This window comes from Chiloscyllium plagiosum, unplaced genomic scaffold (genome assembly GCF_037043375.1).
Source record: "Chiloscyllium plagiosum isolate Xiang-an unplaced genomic scaffold, Cpla_swu_hap1 HiC_scaffold_12, whole genome shotgun sequence".
NCBI classification, from domain to species: Eukaryota; Metazoa; Chordata; class Chondrichthyes; order Orectolobiformes; family Hemiscylliidae; genus Chiloscyllium; species Chiloscyllium plagiosum.
Genome location: NW_028270150.1, coordinates 86,733,228 through 86,755,317, shown reverse-complemented (window position 1 = coordinate 86,755,317; position 22,090 = coordinate 86,733,228). Strand labels below are relative to the sequence as shown.

General features: G+C 38.9%; 1 protein-coding gene across 2 annotated transcripts; it reads right to left on the bottom strand.

Moving 5' to 3' along the window:
- Nucleotides 1-595: 595 nt before the first annotated feature.
- On the bottom strand, nucleotides 596-18,340 carry LOC122554959 (SPRY domain-containing protein 7). 2 transcript variants are annotated; one of them, XM_043700429.2, is made up of 5 exons: nucleotides 18,219-18,340; nucleotides 9,017-9,133; nucleotides 7,360-7,526; nucleotides 5,204-5,306; nucleotides 596-3,857 (listed from the first exon to the last, which is right to left on the bottom strand). In XM_043700429.2, exons 1-5 carry the CDS (start codon nucleotides 18,322-18,324, stop codon nucleotides 3,760-3,762), a joined length of 591 nt encoding a protein of 196 aa, XP_043556364.1. In that variant the 5' UTR covers nucleotides 18,325-18,340; the 3' UTR covers nucleotides 596-3,759. The 2 variants fall into 2 exon arrangements, with proteins under 2 accessions (XP_043556364.1, XP_043556365.2); XM_043700430.2 differs by lacking the exon at nucleotides 18,219-18,340 and adding an exon at nucleotides 14,847-15,286.
- Nucleotides 18,341-22,090: the final 3,750 nt, after the last annotated feature.

Below are 22,090 nucleotides of genomic sequence, written 5' to 3'. Positions count from 1 at the left end.
ATTTCTCAGGATTAATTAGTTCTTATAGTATCTATGGGCGGCACGGTGGCACAGTGGTTAGCACTGCTGCCTCACAGCGCCGGAGACCCGGGTTCAATTCCCGCCTCAGGCGACTGACTGTGTGGAGTTTGCACATTCTCCCCGTGTCTGCATGGGTTTCCTCCCACAGTCCAAAGATGTGCAGGTCAGGTGAATTGGCCATGCTAAATTGCCCGTAGTGTTAGGTAAAGGGGTAAATGTTGAGGAATGGGTGGGTTGCGCTTCGGCGGGTCGGTGTGGACTTGTTGGGCCGAAGGGCCTGTATCCACACTGTAATGTAATCTAATCTGAGTGCTTCAGGAATTGGAGAACTCAGAAGAAACCAAATAATCTAAAGTAATATTTTTGCACCATTCCTGTCACATCAATCCCAGATTCACTTGCAGCTAGAATGCTTCTCTTAAAACAAAGGTCATACAAGACTATTCCTGGTTGCAGCATCTTGCGTATGCTAAGGTCAGTAAAAGCTGCAGATAACGCTTCAACAAAAGTTGTAATAATTTAAAGACTAAATCCCTGTAAACAGCCTGTTTGACCTTAAAAGAATTTGTTACAATTCAGAGTGGAAAACCAAAATTTATTTTTACAAAATAACATTCAACTTACTTCCCAAAATCTAATTTTAATAATTGACAGGCAAAATATGTCAATGTTTGTTACATGCCAGTGGTCACAAATTAACAGTGTATTTCAAACAAACGTTTTAGTTAAATGTACATTTATCTTAAAGTTTAGTATTGTTATTTTAGAGTTAACCACACTCACTTGACATATTTCATATCCTTGGCACAAACCAGTTTTGCCACTTTGCATGAGCAATACAAAGCAAACAAAATGAAATACACAAACAGTGAACTCACTTGCCCTTTTGGCTCTGAGTTTACAGTACACTACTTCACCAACAGTTGATAGCAATTGAAAAAGAAATAGAATTCCGTTTCAATGTTAAAGAAAAACTATTCCTGTGCACTAATGCCCATGAAATTTCTTTTCCAAACTTTAAATGAAGCTACCTGCATTTCTTACCCCATTTCAAGATTTTGCTTAAAACCTACCTCTTTGGTTCTGTGTTCAGTTACTTATCCAAGTCTTGGCAAAATGTTAACCGACTGTCCAAGCTATTGTCCTTCACAAACCATCTGAATTTTATTTAAGGCAGAAGTCAGCAGGCAGCCCTACATGTAAAACAGCCCCCCACATTAAATACACACTGCGAGGCTTCGTAATGTGGAAAATTTGTAGTTATAAAATGGGTCATGGGAATATAATCAAACTAACCAATTGGAGCTATACTAAGGTTTGTATATGTAATCATCATCTTTTTGGAATGCTTTGTAAGGGTCTGTAAACTACTTTACAAAGATACATAAAAATATTGGATTAAGTAGGGAAGAGCAAGGAAATATCTTCATTCTAGACATGTAGAATAAAAACTCAATCTCTATAGTTCAGCGAGCAGATAGTTCAGAAGAATACTAGATGATAAACTCGACTAGGTAAACTGTGCTGGGATAGCAATTCATTAGAGTAAACTAGTGAAAACAATTTAAATCTAGTAAGGGAAGGTGTTATTGCACCATGGGCTTGAAAGAAGCTATCTGGAGGCTGAAATTGTTCCTGATGCAAATAGTGCATCATTCTACACTTCTCAATGCTTTAATTTCTCTTTAAAAACACAGACAACAGAAAAATGATTATCACTAGCATTTAACCGGTTTCAATGGTATGTTTCTGATATTTGGATAGAAATTGATTTTTCTTTACAATGGTAGCTGAGATGATAATGAAGGCCTCTGCAATGAGCTAAACCATCAAAATGTTCATTACACAGTTCCACTGACATCTAATGTACAGTCCTTTGTGTTTGTGAAGTACCAAAGATATGGTTCTCCAAGTAAGTGTTTATTCCCATTAATCACTGTAAAAGCAACCTTAATTTGTCTGAACTTAGGGAACATTGTTCAATGATTTAGTAAATAAATATTGACTCTCCTAGGTTCATAACTCTACGTTCTGATTACAGTTTCTAGATTATTCAAGTGCCATAACCCCCTCACAAATGTCTAAAATTTTTCAGAAACCTGAACTCACTCAAATATATTATGCACATGGCCTAAGGTTTGCTTATATAACCACAATATTTCCACTGTACAATATTAACTGTTTTATACAACTAGTGACAAAGATAGATAATACAAATGACATATGTGAATACTTTGGTGATCTATACAATGATTTTTATGAAAAGACATTAAAGAATATCCTTTTATGAAGATCATTCACCCTGACAGTGCAATTCATGCTATTTTGGATTTCTTTCTTAAAAAGCACATGATTTCACAGAAACACTGCATAATGGACGCAATTCACATTCAGTCCAAAGGTGTACACTGTGCCAGGAATGAAGATTTTGCATGATTTTAATCATTCAATAAAGCTGAACTTGAATTTCTTTTGAAAGTGACTTGACATAGCCACTTTCCCCTGTCAACAAAGGCTTTTTTTTTAAGGTTAAATTATGGGGAATATTTTATTTTTCTAATTTTCCTTCTGTTGCTTAATCTTGGCACAGGCACCTTTTAATCTGAAGTCAAAGGTGACTGTGATAATTTCCTTTGTCAGTTACACATGTTCTAATGACACATTGTAGATCCATCCATAGAGCGTAATTCCTGCTAATAAGGCACCAATGGGCCAATTAAATAAATATTATCATTCCTGCCCTCTACTCTAAAACAGACAAACCTCTTCTATTTGTTTCTTTTCTCTCTCTTTCACCCCCTGGTTTTGTATCTGCTGTAGATTTATCCATATTATCTAGTTGTGATAAAGGATTGTTTATCTTCCACAGAACTGTCTGATCTGCTTAATGTTTCTAGTATTTTGTAATTCCAGCATTATTGTATTTTGCTTTTAAAAAAGCAGTTGTACTTTCTAAGAGGGAAACTAATCCAAACGTGATCAAGCTTTTGGGCTCTGCAATTCTTGTTTAGATGATAATCACCTGAACAATTGACAGTCTGATCATAAGTTTCAGGTTACTTTTGTGTCAAAACAACAAAGGCTTCAAATTCTGAACTATGGTTGTGACTTTGTAAATGTTTTATGTGCAATGGTGTACTTGTTCAATGATTAAAGATTCAAAGAAGCAAAACAGAATCAAGGAACAGAGCAAGGTGAAAGATAAACGAACAGTCTGTAAAGCTGACAACCATAAGTGAGAATTGCACTGGGAAAATAAATCAATTGTAGAAAAGAATGTATTTAAGGAGAAAACATGCTGTGATGAAAGGAAAGCACTAAAGACCAAAAAAACGAGCTGTAGGATTAAAATATACCAAATTAAGAGTACAATAATTTTCAGCTATGTTGGTACTGTAATCTCTTTTGAAGGTACAGCGATTGTGGTGCTGTATACCACTGGGAGAAATAACTAATTTTCTTTATCTTCCACTGAAAACCACATGTGTAAGAGCTAATATTTACTGCACATGTTTATACATCATTGCTCACTTTTAAAAAGTGCTGTTCCCATTAATAAACAACACAAAGACAAATGCATGATAAACTGGAATTCTGTGTTGCCAATTATGGTACTGACTAACTCAAACAGCTAACATTCAAAACTGCAAACAAAAAAAAAAATCACATTACAACATGGCTAGGCAGGACCTGGCGAGGCGAGAGTGCAGGAGTGTGTATATGTTTACGCAGTGAAAATCAGAAGATCTGCTGTTCAAACAAAATCTTTTCAAATCCAGGAGGCGGAGGGCTGTAAAATTCACTGAACTGGCAATCCAAAATTGCACTGTCATCAACTGGAAAAGAAGATGATAAACGATCAGACAACTACTTGCAGGTACTCTTGACTGGAATTTTAAAAAATATGAAATGTAAGGTAATCTAATTTGGTCACTTACTGCGCAATCCAATTTGTACAGATTAACAGTTGATACTCATCATTAATAAATTCAAGGTGCTTTACAGAAATATTAAAAGGTAATAAGGTACTGAGCTACAGAGACATTAGGTCAGATTATTAAAAGCTTAGCCAGGGGTCGTGTAAAAAGCGGCATAATCTATTTTGAGGCAAATGTACCTCATTTCTAATGTATTTAGAAAAAAACTATACAGTAATTCACTTTGAACCAATGTTCCCTCTATATACATGCACGCACACACATGACATAGTTGCTTTGAGCCACAATCACTTCAATTTTAACCAGTAGGTGGTATTAGCAGAAGCAGTTAGGGAGCAGGTTGCCTGCCTTTAATTTATTTTCAGGGCATATGGGTATTACTGACTAAGTTAACATTTAAATACCCATCCATAATTGCACTGAGGTGGTGATGGAGAATTGTCATCTTGAACCACTACCGTCTACCTGTAGTGCGATAACCCTGACCCTAATCAGTGTTAATGGGAATAGAGTGCCAGGGTTTTGCTGGAGTAACTGTAAAATAGTTCCAAATCAGCATGGTATTTTGTCTGGAGGGGCACTTGCATTTGATGGTGTTTCTTTGCAGCTGCTGCAATCATCCTTCCAGGTGGTAAAAGGTTTGGAAAGGTGCTGTCTAAGAAGCCTTGGGTGAGTTGTTGCAGTGCAACTTGTAAAAGTACACACTGCTTCCACACTGGACTCTTGTTGGAGACGGTCAATGCCTGGTACTCAAGTAGCACTAACATTACTTGCCTTTATCATGGCAGGGGAAGGAGGAAGCAGTATTTTGAAATGGGGGGGGGGGGGGGGGGGGATAGAATTAAAAAGTGCATTTTAATCAATGCAGAGGGGTCAAGAAAATTTAAGGTCATCTGTAGTTTGCCTTCTAAGTGTGCAAAATCATATGAGGATGACACCACCATTGGTTGCCTTGAACTATAGCCTCTTTCCTAGAAGAGGGTACATAACTATAGGCTCTGGATCTTTGCAATATTTTGCAGGAATATCAAAACTCTTAGAACCTGAAAATTTGACCCTCAAAAAAAAAGCCATTCAATATTATTGTTTATATATACTTGCTGTTCATTCTTGTTAGATATAAATTGTGACATCAATTCTGCACTGCCAAATTTTAAAACTTTGTGGTCCCTGAGGATACATCCATGTGAGTAGTTCATGAAGACAAATGTAATACAAGAATTTTAGTGCGTAAATTGACTTACCGTACACAACCGGATACACTGTGCCCCTAATTCCAGATGCTGGACAATGCATATTTTTTCCATTCAAAAAAATGTTTAGTTCCACATGATCATAAGTGAGTCCCTTTTTCAAAAAAAATGAACTTTCATTACTGTATAATTCTGAAGCTACATGCAACTGTAATAAACTATACATAGAGAACAACTCAATCTATATACAAGAAAAATTCAATGAAAAAAACCTCAATTGTGTGTCCTTAATTTTGCGTCCCTTCAAAATTAATTCACTACCATACCTGTCACTCATGGAATAACAAATTTGATACTGAAAAATGGGGTCAAATGACAGCTTGGTAACAATACACACCTGCAGCCAGTTCTTGGCTGAAACAAGAGAACTTAAAAGGTGTGTAAGTTTATTTCTTGAAAATCTGAATAATTTAAAACATCTTTCCAAAAGAGTTTGATTCTGTGCAGCAGAATCTGGTTCTACATCAATGATTCATTCTATGGTAAATTCCTAGCATCTTTATAGGAGCAAGCAAGGATGCACTGGATAACTATCAGGCACATCAAACTTATACTAATGTTTTTCCCGCCTAGTTCAAGAATTGTGAGGGTCAGTCTAGTACATCTAGAGAAGTGGTGACCTAGGAGTAATGTTCTGGGGACATGGGTTTGAAACCCACCATGACAGCTGGTGAAATTTGAATTTGATAAAATCTGGAATTAGCCTACTGACAACCATGTAACCATAACTAATTGTCATTCAAAGAAATCTTGGTCTGACCTACATGTGACTCTAAATTAACAGCACTAACTTAACTACCTCAAATGGTCTAGCAAGTGTCTCAGCTCTGTTAAACTACTACAAAGTAGAAAGATAAGGAGGGGAATTCTTGATTACAAAGGGCATGGAAGATTATCAGGGATGAGGTAATATAGGGAGGACATTAAAATCAGAGCAATCATTATTTTACTGAATGATGGAGCTGGCTTGAAAGGCTGCTTCTCTTAAACTCTCTTCATCCATTATGCCTGTTCTCTCAACTGCTATTGATCTCTGAAATAAGTTATCTAAGCAGAACATCTTGTTTTACTCACGTTAAGATAGCATTAAGCAAAATACATTACCCTTTCACTTTGAACTAGCTAGGGTAAAAGTGTGAATACCTGGCGTAGCTGTCAATTCACTATCATGGTATATTGTCTTTATAAAAGTAAAAAAGTTTTGTAAGTTTTAAAGAGCCAACAGCAATACATTTATATTGTCACTTTGTTTTGGTAGATAGCAGTTAATATTAGTTGGGTGACTCAGCATAGCCTGATACAATGCTACTATGATATTAGCTACAATGACAGAGTAAACCTTTTTGTCAAACAAGGGAAAGTCAAATCACCATCACTTATGAATTTCCAATTTAAAAGAACTTTCCGGATAACTGCCTGAAATTAACACTGATTTGTCTTCAATTTGTAATTGTACGTGATCATTGCTTTTTATTTACTGGAAGCCGCTACTATGGTGGCTAACTGACCACATTTTTATAAAAAAGTTTATTAATGGAATGTTGGTGTTCCAGGAGAGATTGGCATATGTTGCCCAAACTTATCTGCTCTTCAGTAGATAGTATGAAATGCTTTCTTGAATCTTTGCAATTCACATAGGTAAGTAAACCCACAGTGCTGTTCAGTAGGAAATTATTTTAAACATGAATCAGATATATGAATTTGGTTGTATTAAAACAATCTTATAACCTATAACCATGGCAGCATTAATTAGGAAGTGTGACAATGCCACACAAATTTAAATCAGGGTAGATTTTAAGAAGCACCTTAAAAGGACAGTGGGTATTTAGTGAAGAGAATTCAGAACTTAGAGGCCAGACAGCTTTGTAACCCAATTCACCAAAAGCAATGTCTACATTTAGATTGAAGGTTGAAGTTACAAGGAGAGGTGAAGTCTTTCTATATAGAAGGGGATGCAAGTTCATTATCACTTCTCTAGAAACAATGTACATGCAAAAAGCAATACTTCATTCAGTTGCAGCAGCCACAGCTGTAGAGATATCAGGGAGAATTATCCAAAACACATACATTAAACATAATGCATTGAGGAAACTATTGAAAACCAAAAGCCATAGATAGAATCTGCATATCCTAAATTTGTTATGTACCACAACATCTCCTTCCTGAGGAATACTGTTAGCTGGAAGTCTGTTTCGTTCTTCATTATTGTGATAAATGGCTCCATCGTGTCGAAGCACCAAACTTTGTGCATCCCGCCCAAATGGAATCTGATTAAGGTTAGCTTTTTGGGTAGCAACCCCAATTCCCCAGACTCCTGAAACAGAATAAGAGTATAATATGGTTACAATGCATATCTATGTCCTCAAGTCTAAGCTTCAGCTCAATTTGCTTCAATTTACAGTCAGAGTCGTACAGCACGGAAACAGATCCTTTGGTCCAACGCGTCCATGCCGACCAGATATACTAAATTAATCTAGATCCATTTGTCAGCACTTAGCCCATATCCCTCCAAACCCTGCCTTTTTAAATGCTATAATTGTACCAGCCTCCACCAATTCCTCTGGCAGCTCATTCAATACACATACGACGCTCTGTGTGGAAAAGTTGCCCCTTAGGTCCCTTTTTGACTCTTTCCTCCTCACCTTAAACCTATGCCTTCTAGCTCTTGCTGGGGAAAAGACCTTGACTATTTGCCCTACCCATGTCCCTCATGATTTTATAAATATCTATAAAGCATGGTGTGATTGAAAAACAACCTTGAAAAATTTAGCCTCTTAACATCACAATCCAAAATTCCCTTGCATTTGAAGCTAAACACCAAATAATTTAAGAAATATAATAATTGCTATTCTACTTGCAACAAGGATCTTTTGGAAGATCTAAGACATTGTGCCAGAAGGTTAGGAGTGGGCTGATGTTTTGAATTGCCTACACTATTTAGTTCATTGTTTCATCTGATATATATTAGTATATCAAGTCTGGGAACACTAAATGTTCCATAAATACAGAGGGGGAAATAAAGTTAGCAGTCTGGACTGCTTGCTTGCTTTGTGGATGGACTTTACAACAGCACAGTCTAAGCAATAGATTTGGGTCAACCCAGTTCTGTCCCGTTTATATGTAACAAAAGTGATACTAAGGAAAGGCTTAATAAAATGGAGTAAAACATACACTGGAGAAAGCATAAAACCAGACAAGCAAAGGTGAATGGTTATGTGGAAGTTTATTTCAAGGTTACTTTTTTTTGAAACAACACAAAAATGGAATTTCCTTCCAGAATTTGCTTATGTTTATAAAGCAACCTTTTGCATAGAAATAAATCCCAAGATGCTTCACTGAAAATGGACAAAAATATTCAGCCAAAGGAGGAGATATTGGGAGAGGTGGTCAAAATGGGTTCTTAAAGAAGGGGAAAGATATATAAAAAAAACAAGTTTGTGCAGTACAATCAGATGGCTAATACAGCTAAAGGATGATGGTAGGGAATAAACCATACAGAAGAAATGCACCAGATGCTAGAGTCAAAATAGTAGCAGTTTCTTCTAAAACTGAAATATTACTATACTAAATGTCACCTGATATTCTAGTTGAAAGTTTGTTCACTTTGAAATATGATTGTAATCTGGTTCCAGCTCAGAAAAGACCTACGCCCAGTAAAGATGGAATAGCAGAATTTTGTTGAGATGCTTAAAAGGGAATGATGACACTTGGTAGTGGGAAAATATGAAGATTAGATCAAAAGTAACACAAAATTCCCATTAAAATAATACAGTAGGGCCTCCCTTGCTCTAACATCTTACTCACCTGTTGACTGGACTTTGAATTCAAAGTAACTTTTGTTCTGATGCAAAGGTGCATTGGCCAAGCAGCCTCCTGTACCACATATTCTTCTGCCGTTTTTCACAATTACCACATCAGTTCCTATGAAATAGACAAATCTGTTAATCTGAACAAAACTAGCAATAAGAAAATATGAACAGATTTTTCAAAGTTAGTTCATGGCTTTAGCAATTCTTGATCTTTTTTCAAAGACAAAATTTTGTACTTGTGTACTGCCAAGCGCTACTCATGAAGTTAATTAGAAATGCAGTATTCACTACATTGTTGAATGAAGGCTAAATATTGGCAGCAAATTAGAACTCATGAAATGCAAGCAGGTTAGGTCATTTAGCTCCTCAAACTATTATGTGGGCGGCACGGTGGCATTGTGGGCGGCACGGTGGCACAGTGGTTAGCACTGCTGCCTCACAGCGCCTGAGACCCGGGTTCAATTCCCGCCTCAGGCGACTGACTGTGTGGAGTTTGCACGTTCTCCCCGTGTCTGCGTGGGTTTCCTCCGGGTGCTCTGGTTTCCTCCCACAGTCCAAAGATGTGCAGGGTCAGGTAAATTGGCCATGCTAAAATTGCCCGTAGTGTTAGGTAAGGGGTAAATGTAGGGGTATGGGTGGGTTTCGCTTCGGCGGGTCGGTGTGGACTTGTTGGGCCGAAGGGCCTGTTTCCACACTGTAATGTAATGTAATGTAATCTAATCTAATCTAAACCTCCACTGCCATTAAGATAATAGCTGAACCTTGACCTCAAAGTTCATTTTACTAGAAATTTTTTCCTATACTATTCATAGCTATCATAGACTCACCCCAACAATCTAACAATTTTCTGTTGCATACCTGTTAAGGCAAACATATCCTTCCTCACGTATGTGAACCAAAATTGTGCACAGTAATTCAGGGTGACCTCACCAAAGTCCTGTACAATCGACTCTTTCCAATATCCAAATCCTTCTGAATAGCAACATAATAGTTTCTCACCATTTGAAAGTACACTTTTTCCACTCTTACTGCCAAAGTGAACAACCACATTTTTTTGCCAACTTACTTAACCTATTTTTTAAATCAGTCATTGGGAATGTTGCTGGGTGGCCCAGGAATTTTTGCCCAGCCCTAGTTACCCTGAAGAAGGTTGCCTTCTTGAATCGCTGCAGTCCATTTGGTGTAGATAGACCCACAGTACTTTTTGGAAAGGACTTTTCCCAATATTTTAGTTTCAAACAAGGAGGATGAATGGCTTGAAGGGGAACTTGCAAATGGTGATGTTCCCATATATCTGCTACCCCAGTTCTTCTGGATAGTGGTGGTCATGGGTTTAGAAAATGCTATATAAGAAACATTGGTGAATTTCCGAAGTGCGTTTTCTAGATGATAGAGTGTCAATCATGGAGAGACTGATTGGCACCACATCCACAATCAGGTGGGCTTCTTTAGCTTGAACAAAGTTAAGCTTTTCATGTGTTGTTGGAGCTGCATTCACCTAAGAAAATGGAGAATATTATATCACATTCCTGACTTGTGCCTTGTAGATGGTGTACACTGGGGAGTCAGAAGGGGAGTTACTTGCTGCAGGCCTCTTAGCCCCTCAACTGTTTTGGCAGTATTTATATGGCTAGTCCAATTCTGTTTCAGGTCAATGTTAACCCAGAGGCTATTGTGTTGTAATTCCAGCTGATATTATTACTCAACAGGTGGTCTCTCATTTTTCAAGTAAGTTCATGGCTTTAGCAAATTTTGATCTTTGTTCAAAGACAAAATTTTGTACTTGTGTACTGCCAAGCGCTACTCATGAAGTTAATCAGAAATGCAGTATTCACGGCATTGTTGAATGAAGGTTAAATATTGGCAGCTGAAACATAAGCACATAATGTGACAGATTTTGATTTAACAATAAGTTTCTTAACAGAAGAAATGATAAACATAGTAGATAATTTGGTTTATGCTAACAAAAATGCAGATTTTAAAATTATAATCCTATAACGTCCTTTCATAAATTGAAGTAAAACAAAACAGCTTTTGTAAAATACCTAAAACCATCCCTATACAGTATCCAAAACCAGTCATACAATCTACACAACAGACTCCCTGTCTCTAACACTTAAATTGGTTAAAACATGCCTGCTGACATGTGAATTATGGAGAACTGTGCATGGGTGTTAATCCTGAAATATGCATTCTCACTTCTCAACGTCTCTAAATCATTGTGTAGATGTTAGATGTTATATGCAAATGCTGCACTGCGTATGCACAAGAGAAGCGAGATTTTGAAATGGGGTCAGCGGTGTGGAGTTAAGATGTGAACTCGGGGGAGGGGAAAGACAGTGAGGACACAAATGCATGCATGTTCGGGGAGAGGGGAATTAAGTGATACATAGCATGCACATGGTGGTGTCAACAAATACAGCTTTTAACTGTAGGCTGGAACTACAGATAGCTTCTGGAAGTTACTATCCACCTGATCTTAAATTAACTCAAGCTTTAAATAACCTCTTCAGGTCTAGGACCAACACTAACTCTTTACTCTAAAGTGATTTAGTTTCACTGTTCTTTCTCAGGAGCATTATCTTCATTCAAGCAATAACCTAGTGGTATTACTGCTAGTTATTAAGCTGGGGGCCCACGTTCGAATCCCACCATGGCAAATGGTAGAATTTGAATTCAATAGATTTTTAAAAATCTGGAATTAAGAATCCACTGATGACCATGAAATCACTTTCAGTTGTCAGAAAAACCCATCTAGTCTGGCCTGCGTGACTCCAGACCAACAGCAATGTGATTGACTCTTAGTTGCCCTCTGAAATGGCCGAGCAAGCCAAACACTACAAAGTTTCAATGAAAAGAAGCCGGACAGGTCACCTAGGCAGCGGAAAGGAAACAATGCTGAAATTAAGAAAGCTGTCTCAAGACTAGTCAAGCAACAGCCTGATATCATAAGGTATGATTCCGTAAGTATGACTATATCCCAGACACCATCACCATCCTTGGATATGTTTGTCCTACTGGCAGGACCGAGTCAGCAGGGGTGTTGGGAGGGAGTTGCCCTGGGAATCCTCAACATGGGGTCCGGACCCCATGAGGTCTCATGGCTTGAAGTTAAACTTGGGGAAGTACCAGAGGTTTCGTTGCCCATGTTGAACAACACTTGGAGGAAGCATGGAGGGTGGCAAGGGCACACTTCAATGTCTATCACCAACAGTGATTCAGCATCAGTACTATTGATCGAGCTGGTCGGATCCTAAAGGACATAGTTTAAAAACTCTGGGTCTGCAACAGGTGCTGAGGAAACCAACATATTGTCCATCTGCCATTTGCAAATGCATCTGTCCAAGACTATATTAGTAAGAGTGACCTCCGCATAGTCCTTGCGGAGACAAAGTCCTACCTTCACACAGAATAACCTCTCTGTTGTGTGGCACTATCATCGTGCCAAATGGGAGACTTCAAACAGGTATAGCAGCTCAAGACTGAGCATCCATGTGGCACTGTGGGCCATTAGCAGAACTGTACTCAAACACAATCTGCAACCTCATGGCCTGGCATATCCCCACACAGCCATCATCAAGCCAGGAGTTCAACTCTGGTACAAAGGAGAGTTGAGGAGAACATGCCAGAAAGCAACACCAAGCACGCCTGAAGATAAAGTGTCAACTTGGTGAAGCCACCCAACAGGACTACTCGGATACAAAACAACAGAAGGAGCAAGTGATATATAGAGCTAAGTGATCCCACAACCAACGGATCAAATCTATGCTCTGCAGTCCTGTCACATCCAGTTATGAACGGTGGTGAGTGACTAAACAACTCATTGGAGGAGGTGGCTCCACAAATATCCCATCCTCAATTGAAGAGCACAGCACATCAGTGCAAAAGATGAGGCTGATGCTTTCGCAGTAACCTTCAGCCAGAAGTGCTGAGTGCATGATTCATTTCAGCCTTGTCCAGAAGTCCCCAGCATTACATAACCAGTCTTCAGCCAACTTGATTCACTCCATGTGATATCAAGAAATGATTGGAGACACTAGATACTGCAAAGGCTACAGACCCTGACAACATTCCAGTAATAGTACTGAAGACTTGTGCTCCAGACATTGCCATTCCCTAGTCAAGCTGTTCCAGTACAGCTACAACAATGTCATATACCTGACAAGTTGGAAAATTGTCCAATTGTTTCCTGTACATAAAAAGCAGGACTGGCCAATTACCATCCCATCATAATGTCAATCATGAGTTTAACAAAAAATTCTTGGAAGATATTTGTCAACAGTGCGACAAAGCAGCACATACTCCGTGACACCCAATTTGGGTTCTGCCAGGACCACTCAGCTCCTGACAGCCTTGGTTCAAACATGGACAAAAGAGCTGAATTCCAGAGGGGAGTGTGACTGTCCTGACATAATGGCTGTATTCGACCAAATGTGGCATCAAGGAGCCCTAGAAAAACTGGAATCAATAGGAAAATGGGGGCAAACTCTCTGTTGGTTAGAGTCATGCCTGACACACAAGTTGTGGGAGGTCAGTAATCTCGGCTCCATGACATCTCTGCAGAGTTCCTCAGGGTAGTGTCATAGGTCCAACCATCTTCAGCTGCTTCATTAATGAGCTTCCCTCCATCATAAGGTCAGAAGTGGGGAAGTTGGCTGATGATTGCACAATGTTCATCACTGTTTGTGACTCCTCATAATGAAGCAACAAGATCTGATCATCTGGATGATCATAGCCTGGCATCCACAAATGCCAGGCTATGATCATCACCAACAAGAGACAGTTTAACCACTGCTCCCTGACCCACAATGGTGTCAACATCATTGAATTCCCCCACTGTCAACATTCTGGGGGTTACCATTGCCCAGAACCTCAACTGGACTCACCACATAAACACAGTGGCTACAGGAGAAGGTCAGAGGCTAGGAATACTTCAGTGAGAACTCAACACCTTATTCCCCAAAGCCTGTCCACCATCTACAGGGCACAAGTCAGGAGTGTGATGGAATACTCACCCACGTGCCTGGATGAGTGCAGTCCCAACAGTACTCAAGAAGCTTGACACCATCCACGAGAAAGCAGCCCATTTGATTGGCACCACAGACACAAACATCCACTCCGTCCACCAATGACCTTAAGTAGCAGCAGTGTGTACTATCCACAAGATGAACTCTAAGATCGTGAGACAGCACCTTCCAAACGCTTGACCATTTCCATTGAGGAGGACAAGGTCAGTAGATATATGGGAACACCACGACCTTCAAGTTCCCCTCCAGGCTACTAACCATCCTGACATGGAAATAGATCACCTTTCCTTCACTGTTGTTGGGTCAAAATCCTGGAATTTCCTACCTGATGGCATTTTGGGACAACCCGCAGCATGTGGACTTGCAATGGTTTAAGGCAGCAACTCACCACTACCTTTTCAAGGGCAACTAGGGATGGGCAAAAAATGCTGGCCATCCAGCAATGTCCACATCCCACAAAATGAATAAATAAATAAAAACACTTCACATGTCTGCTTAAAATCAGGAATAAAACTAAAAAATAATCAAGTGTTGGGTGTTTTTCTTGAACTTAAAAACTCTGACCTTCTAAATTGTAGCTGGTTTGTTTTGTTCCAGTTGTATAACCAAAGCACATCATACAATAAATTCTAAAGCTAGGCTTCAAAACTTGCTTTAAAGAAATCACCAAAGAACAGTGAAAATGTATCTGAGACATTTTCATTATTCACCAATGGTCATTGTACAAGTTCTATATAATACTTACAATAATTACATGTTAACATTAAATATACAAAGAACACAATTTTTTTCACTCACCACACAGTATCTGGTAATGTACGCTCTCAAAGCTTCTGTGATTATAATTTATTTTCCAGGCTTGTAAACAGTTTTCAAACTGTGTGGCTGGAGAATTAAGCTCCATTGAAATAATAATAAATACTTCTCAGAAAGTCAAAGGATTGTGGCCCATGTGAATAAGTTTCTTCTTCCATGTTGTTGCAGATGTGTATTTCAAAGTTATGTCCAGCCAGTAAAGACTCAATATCTCTTAATCAATGGTTAATTTTTTAATGATATGTAGTTTTGTTTTGCAAATTAAATGGTTAATTGTTCTACCCCCATATCATTAACTTGCAGTAAAATAGTCCCTAAACAATGTCTCTGCCTTCAACAGCCAGCTTGAAGAGCTTTGCATAATTCAGCATGGTTAAAAATAATGTTGGCAGTAGATTGTTCAAATTTTCATCGATAACTTTCATTCATTCTTTCAGCCTTTATTCAACAAACCTGGTAAGGATGCAACGAGTGATATGTTCACAAAAAACATGATAGAGTCCACTTATGCCAACATAATGTAAAATCTCACATTTTATCTTAGGTCCAGGAAAATCCAAAGTAACCTTTGTTTGTCTCTCTAGGTGTGAATTCACCTTTTCCCATGGGTATGGCCCAGCTAAGTCACCTTGGCCTTTCTAAGTTCACTTGTGGCCAAAATTAAAGCATTTTGTAGCTAGCCAAAAAGGTGCAAATGCTCCTTCCAGGTTTGACTATAAACAATGTAACTGATGGAAACAGCACAATGTCAAAGTCCTCTAGTTACTTTACTGATTAATTGTAGGAACATTGGTACATTTTTCATTCCAAATAGCATGACTGCACTGATAAAGTCCATCTGGTGTTTAAAAATAAAACCCAATATTTCATCAGCTCTCATAAGCTTTCATCACAAGACATAAGAGCAGGAGTAGGCCAATCAGTTTACAACGCCTGCTCTATCATGGCTGATTGAATAATCCTCAACTCACTTTCTAACCTTTTCAGTATAACCCTTGATTTCCTTATTGATTAAAAAGTTGCCTAGCCCAACCCTGTATGTACTTAATGACCCAGCCTTCTGTGGTAAAGTTTTCCACCAATTCACTACCCTCAGAAAAAAATCCTCCTCATCTGTCTTAAGTGTCTGACCCTTTATTCTTAGATTATGCTTTCTGGTCCTAGACTTTCCAACAAGGCGAAATCATCTTTCTGCATCTATTCTGTCAAATCCCGAAAGAAGCCTGTATGTTTCAATAAGGTCATTCTTCATGATTACAGGCCCAATCTGGCTCTCTCCTCAAAAAGAGGGTCCTTCCATATTTAATATCAGTGCAGAGAAGTTTCACTAGGCTATCTCCAATGCCAATATCTTTCCTTAGAAAGGGAGCAAAAAACTGCTCATGGTTTTCTAACTATGGTCTGACTAAAACCTTGTATATGTTTAGTGAAACCACCCTACTTTAATACTCCATTGCCTTCCCTATTACCTACTGAACTTGTATTCCAGCTTTTAGTGATTCATCTATCACATAAAGTTATTATGTAATATCAGCAGCTAACAGGTTTAACATTTTCCTTTAATCTTTTGTTCTAATTTTATCTCAAGTGGTACATCAGGGTTTAATTACAAACTGAGTCACAGCAAAAATGCTCCCTTTCAATACAATGATTCTTTAGCATTGTACAATTGAGTTGTAAAATATGAATACTCTTCATCCAGGGTGGGTAAGAATGCTCAATTATATGTAACAAATGAGTTACAATTGCTTGAAATATGAAATGTAAATTGTAATATGTTTCCACATGCACTTAAGCCTTGGACTAATTAGCATGCGGGAAAAAGTAAGGACTACAGATGCTGAAGAGTTAGAATCAAAGTATGGCGCTGGAAAAGCACAGATAAGGCAGCATTCAAGGAGCGGGGAGTCGACATTTTGGGCATAAGCCCTTCATTAGGAATGTCAGGGGGTGGTGACGGAGGGAGGACAGAGATAATTAGGAGGGTTGGAAAGTTGGGGGGGGGGGGAAAAGGTAGCTGGGAAGGCGTGAAATAGGTGGATGCAGATGGGGGTGATTGTGATAGGGAGGGTGGGGCAGATAGGTGGGGAGGAAGATGGACAGGTCAACAGGGCATTGGGGATTGGATCTGGGATGACGTGAGGGGAGGGGAGATTTGGAAACTAGCGAAGTCGACGTTGATGTTGTGTGGTTGATGGATCCACAGAGACCAGTAGTAAAGAGCTAATGGAAAAGTTTTTTTAAAATTTTGAAGTCACTGAGCAAGAAAGCAGTGATACTCTTCCTTGGAGGTTCACCTGGTTGAATGTTACTGGAAAGACCCCCGCCTCCCCCAAAACCTCAAAAGTCAGAATACCAAGATCTGGGGGAAACAAAGTGAATTCCTAAGAGTAGTGATGTTCTTTGGTTTGGTCCCAAAAGTACAAAATCTTTAAGAATCTGAGATATACAGGGAAGTCTTGGATGGAAAAAAATAGACTTTGGGATTAAGGAATAATGGTTTACAAAACATAGCACTAAATTAGTAGTGCATGTTTTGTTTAGTTGTTGTACAGGGTCTTTTTTAAATTTAAAGTGTGAAATCATGACTTATCGTTTCATTCAATACACAGGAGTTGCAATTTTGATTTTAAGTCCCTCTCCAAATCATAACATGATACTGCATTGCCAGATTTATTTTTCTTCGGCTGTTATCTTTCCTACATTTAAAATAAATAATTATTTAGTAAATGAATATTATTAATCGATGCTCAACGCCTAGTGGCGCATTGGTATCACACGCCTATCAACACTACCTTGTATCAAAACGCCTAATGACAATGCCACAACCTAACAACACTCCGATCACAATGTTCATCAGCATCTAATGTCACGATAACTAATATCGCCCAATGGCAGAAAACTGGTCATATGTTGGGCTACTTAACACTGACATTTTGAGATTAGCGTTATCGAGTCAATGAATCAAGTTAGGCGCCTCTGTCTAAAATTGGGAAACTACGATTCTTGATCTTTAGAAGCCGCAGGAGACGCCAATTAACAATATCGTTGTTAAATACAAATATCCAGTTAGTACACTATAGTTTAAGTTCGAACAATTCTCGAGCCGAAGGCTCAATCATGCATCACAACTGCGTGTAGGGAGTGGGCTGCTGTAATGTATGTGATTAACTGTAGATGTGTTTAATTTCAGATGGTGCACATCAAACATGCCTCATCTTCAAACACTTTAAGTGGCGAGTACCCGCCGGGGGGGTGACGCCGAGGAAATAACTGGTATGAGGAAGTCTGATGATTTGCTTTCGGAGGTGAATCCTAATCATAGGTGTTAGATCCGGCCGCTCGCTGACTCACCCATGTGCTGTGTGTCTAACTGAACAGCAGGCATTTCTTTCAGCTGAATGTGCCCAGAGCCTCCATCCCCACACCATCTCAGGCAGCACAACACTGACGACGCCATCTTCCCAACGTCCACCTCACGGACGTCACCGGCTCCCCAAACGCGCGGTGACGTCACGAGCGCGACGCAGCCTGCCATCGAGTGAGCCACGCCCCCATTAACGTCACCCGGCCGTTCGACCGGGCTTACACATTATGCCTGGAATTGGCGCTGGTTCTGATTGGAAGTGGTTTCAATAACAAAACAACCACTTAGACAGATTCTAATACGTTTCACGGGCAGGGGTGTGGCTGGGTCAAAATTGCTGAGAATCCTAATTTGATAGCACGCTCACATTGTGGACTGCAGCAGTTCAAGAAGATCCCACCAACTGTACCAAGGGCAAGGAGGATTGGGCAATATATGCCTGCTTTCTTAGAAGTCGCTGCACACCAAGAAATGATAAAAGTCGAGACAATTCTCTGAAAGTTTCACAAAAAAAATGCAGAGTAATGACAACTCAGTACACTTATGGTAATTTTATTGGGGGAGGGATGGTTGGCCAGGGAGATTTATTCATTAATGGATGAGGAGGTCGCTGGCTAACCCAGCATTGATTGCTCGTCCCTAATTTCCCAAGGGCAGTCAGGAGTCAATCACATTAGTGTGGGTCCGGAGTCACATGTCATCCAGACTAGGTAAAAATGGCAGTTTTCTTCCATAAAGGACATTAGTGAACCAGCAATAGACAATGGATTCACAGTCATCATTACATTCTTAATTCCAGATTTTTAAAAACTGACTTCAAATTCCACAATCAGTCATGGAAGGATTTGATTGAGTCCCCAGAATGTTAACTGGGTTTCTGGATTAATAGCCCATCTCTAATACCAACGCAACATCATCTTCCTGTTGGATTTTCTTCATTGAATATTGGCATTGGATATTTTATGTTCAACAATAGGGTACAGGTGGGCAGGGAGGTTGGTTTGATTAGTTGGCTAGATGACTGGTTTCTGATGCAGAGTGATGCTAGCAGTGAAATTCAATTCCTGTGCGTGCTTACTTTACCATGAAGGACTCTCCCTTCACCTTAGATGTGGTGACCCTCAGATTAAACCACAACCAGTTGTTTCAATTGAAAGAGCAGCCCTATTCTCCATTTGGATTATGCTGTTCAAAAAGGCAGACAGTTCTTCCTCCATTTAGGGTCACATCACAAAGAAGTCCAAAAATGTAGCATTATCCTAAAGCTCATGATAGCCAGAAGTTAAGGAACTACCTGTTTAAGGTTATGCCAATTTAAATATTTTAAATAAATACTTTGATTTTTAATTTAAAAAGTAATTCTTTTGTGGTTTTTGTCAACTGCCCAGCTTGATGGGATTACCTTTGCAAAAGTCTGCACTTGCCTATACAATCATAGAGCATTTCAAGGAATAGATTCTCTTTCTTTGGTCTCTGTGAGGAAAAAAAAATTCTCATCTCAAATGGGTGATCCCTTATTTTTAAATATTGACCCTTAATTCTAGATTCTTCCACAAGAGGAAACATCTTTTCAATATCAACCAAGTCAAGTCCCCTCGGGATTTCACTCCCTCCACACTAACACTCAGTAGCTGCAATGTGTATCGTCTGCATGTTGCATTGCAGTAATTCTTCTTAGCCAGCACCTTCCAAACTCACCTCATGCTTATATAGAAATATATCACCATTCCTTCAGTCAAAATGCTGCTGTTTAGCAACTTTAGTCACAGTTGGTTAGAGAGTGTCAGTATCTACGTATAAACTAAAAATATCCAGTTTTGATTTGTGGTTATTTCCAGTTCAATGTTAGGAAAATGAAAACCATTATTTTGGGCTCCTATTACAAACTCCTGTAAACAGTTCCATCATCCTTCATCAGTGTCTGATTTGAACTTAGTCTAAACTTCTTACACTAAATCCTCTCCATTAAGACATGGAATGTCTACATCCACCTCAGTAAATATTGACCAAAACCCACATTACTACTTCCAAATATTTTTAAGTCAGGTTGGTGTGTGGCTTGGAGGGGAACTTGGAGGTGGTGGTGTTTCCATGTATCTGGGACCCTTTAGTTTAGAATTAGTCAAGCTTTGACTCATTACTGAGTGTGGTTGTCACATGGCACTCATAAAAAGGCCCGCTTTACTTAGGTCAGACTCAGTTTTTTATGACGTCAATGTTTACAATCTTCACTGATTCAGGGAAAAGTCTCCATACACCTCCAAAAAGAAACTTAAGAAACTTGTAAGATAATCAATTGGACACTCTTTGCACTCTGCAAAGTGGCAAGTTAGTTGTTTCTTCATAAATTTGATCCAATCTCTATAAATCGATCCAAATCCAAAATACTGTAAGATGCTGGAACTTTGAAATAAAAATATATACTTAGTAGGTCAGTCAGCAGCTATGGAGAGGAAAAAAGAATTAATAATTTAACTTGATGACTTTCAAAAGCATGAAGAATAACTTGATCTCCCTCTCCACTGACTCTCAATGTATCAGCCATTCTTCAACTCTGTTCAAGGTAATTCGTAATTAGTTTTCATTTATAGCTACATTAATCAAACTGTTCCAACGTGATACACCTTTGAGGTAGGTGAGACTTAAACCTAGATTCTGGTTTAGAGGTAGGGTCCTTACACTGTTCCACAAGACCCTCGGTTTTCATTTAGATCATGAAACTTTCCATGAAAGTGACTATTGATGGCTTGATGTAGCAGGAACCCCAAAACTGCTATTTCATAAAAATGTTTGGTTCAGGTTATCAGATTTTCCCACTCAACTGCATTCCATATTTTAACTAGATTCCTTGACTTTTGCTGCCACATTTAAAGTCATACCAGAAAGTATGATAGAAAGGAAATTTCAAAGTAGGATCTCATATTCTCCACCCCACACCATGAATGACTCAATGCTCTGCTTTTCTTTGCTGATCTGTTTGAAATCAACTCTGCAACCAAACTAAAAGGGAAGGCAAGAAGATCTGGACAGAAATTAGCCCAGCTGCTGCTTCGACTATTGCCTCTGTTGCTCCTCGTTGAGAGAACTGGGATGAAGAACTTCAGTTATGTGGACAGATTGGAGAAATGAGCTAATCTAATTTGGGACAAGAAAATATGTATCCCCTACGTGGGATATTCAAAATTATGATGGATCTGGGAGAGTAGATGGGGAAATATCTCCCATCAGCAGCAGGATAGCAGACCACAGACACCAATTCAAATTAATAGGCAAAGGAAGCGATGTGAAGTCAAATGTTTTATACAGTGAATGGTTAGTTCCTGAACTGCATTATGTTATGGCCAAGTCTGAAGGAATGAATGAATTCCTCTCTTTTAATTCATGATTGTAACAGAGTTAGAACTTTTTAAAAGATATGCTTTTTAAATTCAGTAAGTATGTGATTATCTGTAAAGGATCCTCAGTTTACTGTGACGTGGGCAAGGAGGGAAGAACTGACTCCCCTTTTTTATTCAACCACCATTGCATAGTTTGATCTTCACAAAGTTAACTTAAAATAAAGAATCCTTTCTCTTTCCCAGTGCCAATGTTTGTTTTTTAAAAGCAGCCAAGTTAACCAAGTTTTCTTCAGTTATCAAAATACAAGGGAAATTAAACACAACAAACATACCCATAAATTAGAAATGATCATAAATTAGATGACAGTAAAAAAAAATGGGAATCAGTCCTTGGTTTGTCCCTGCAAAAAAAATGAGGAAGTTTGCTGCTACTTTCCCTTCTGCTGTGGCTTCTCTATTTACACAAACATTGTTGACTTTGTAGGATTTTGACAATAGTTTGGAACAGCTTTTGCACAACA

Bases quoted from the DNA above. Each gene is read 5' to 3' on its own strand.
- LOC122554959 (XM_043700429.2), bottom strand. From the start codon at position 18,324: ATGGCGTCGTCAGTGTTGTGCTGCCTGAGATGGTGTGGGGATGGAGGC. The intron at 7,527-9,016 runs GTGAGTAAGATG...ATTCTGTTTCAG, and splicing joins ATTCAAAGTCCAGTCAACAG to GAGTCTGGGGAATTGGGGTT. The intron at 3,858-5,203 runs GTAAGTCAATTT...CTTCTTTTCCAG, and splicing joins AGTGTATCCGGTTGTGTACG to TTGATGACAGTGCAATTTTG.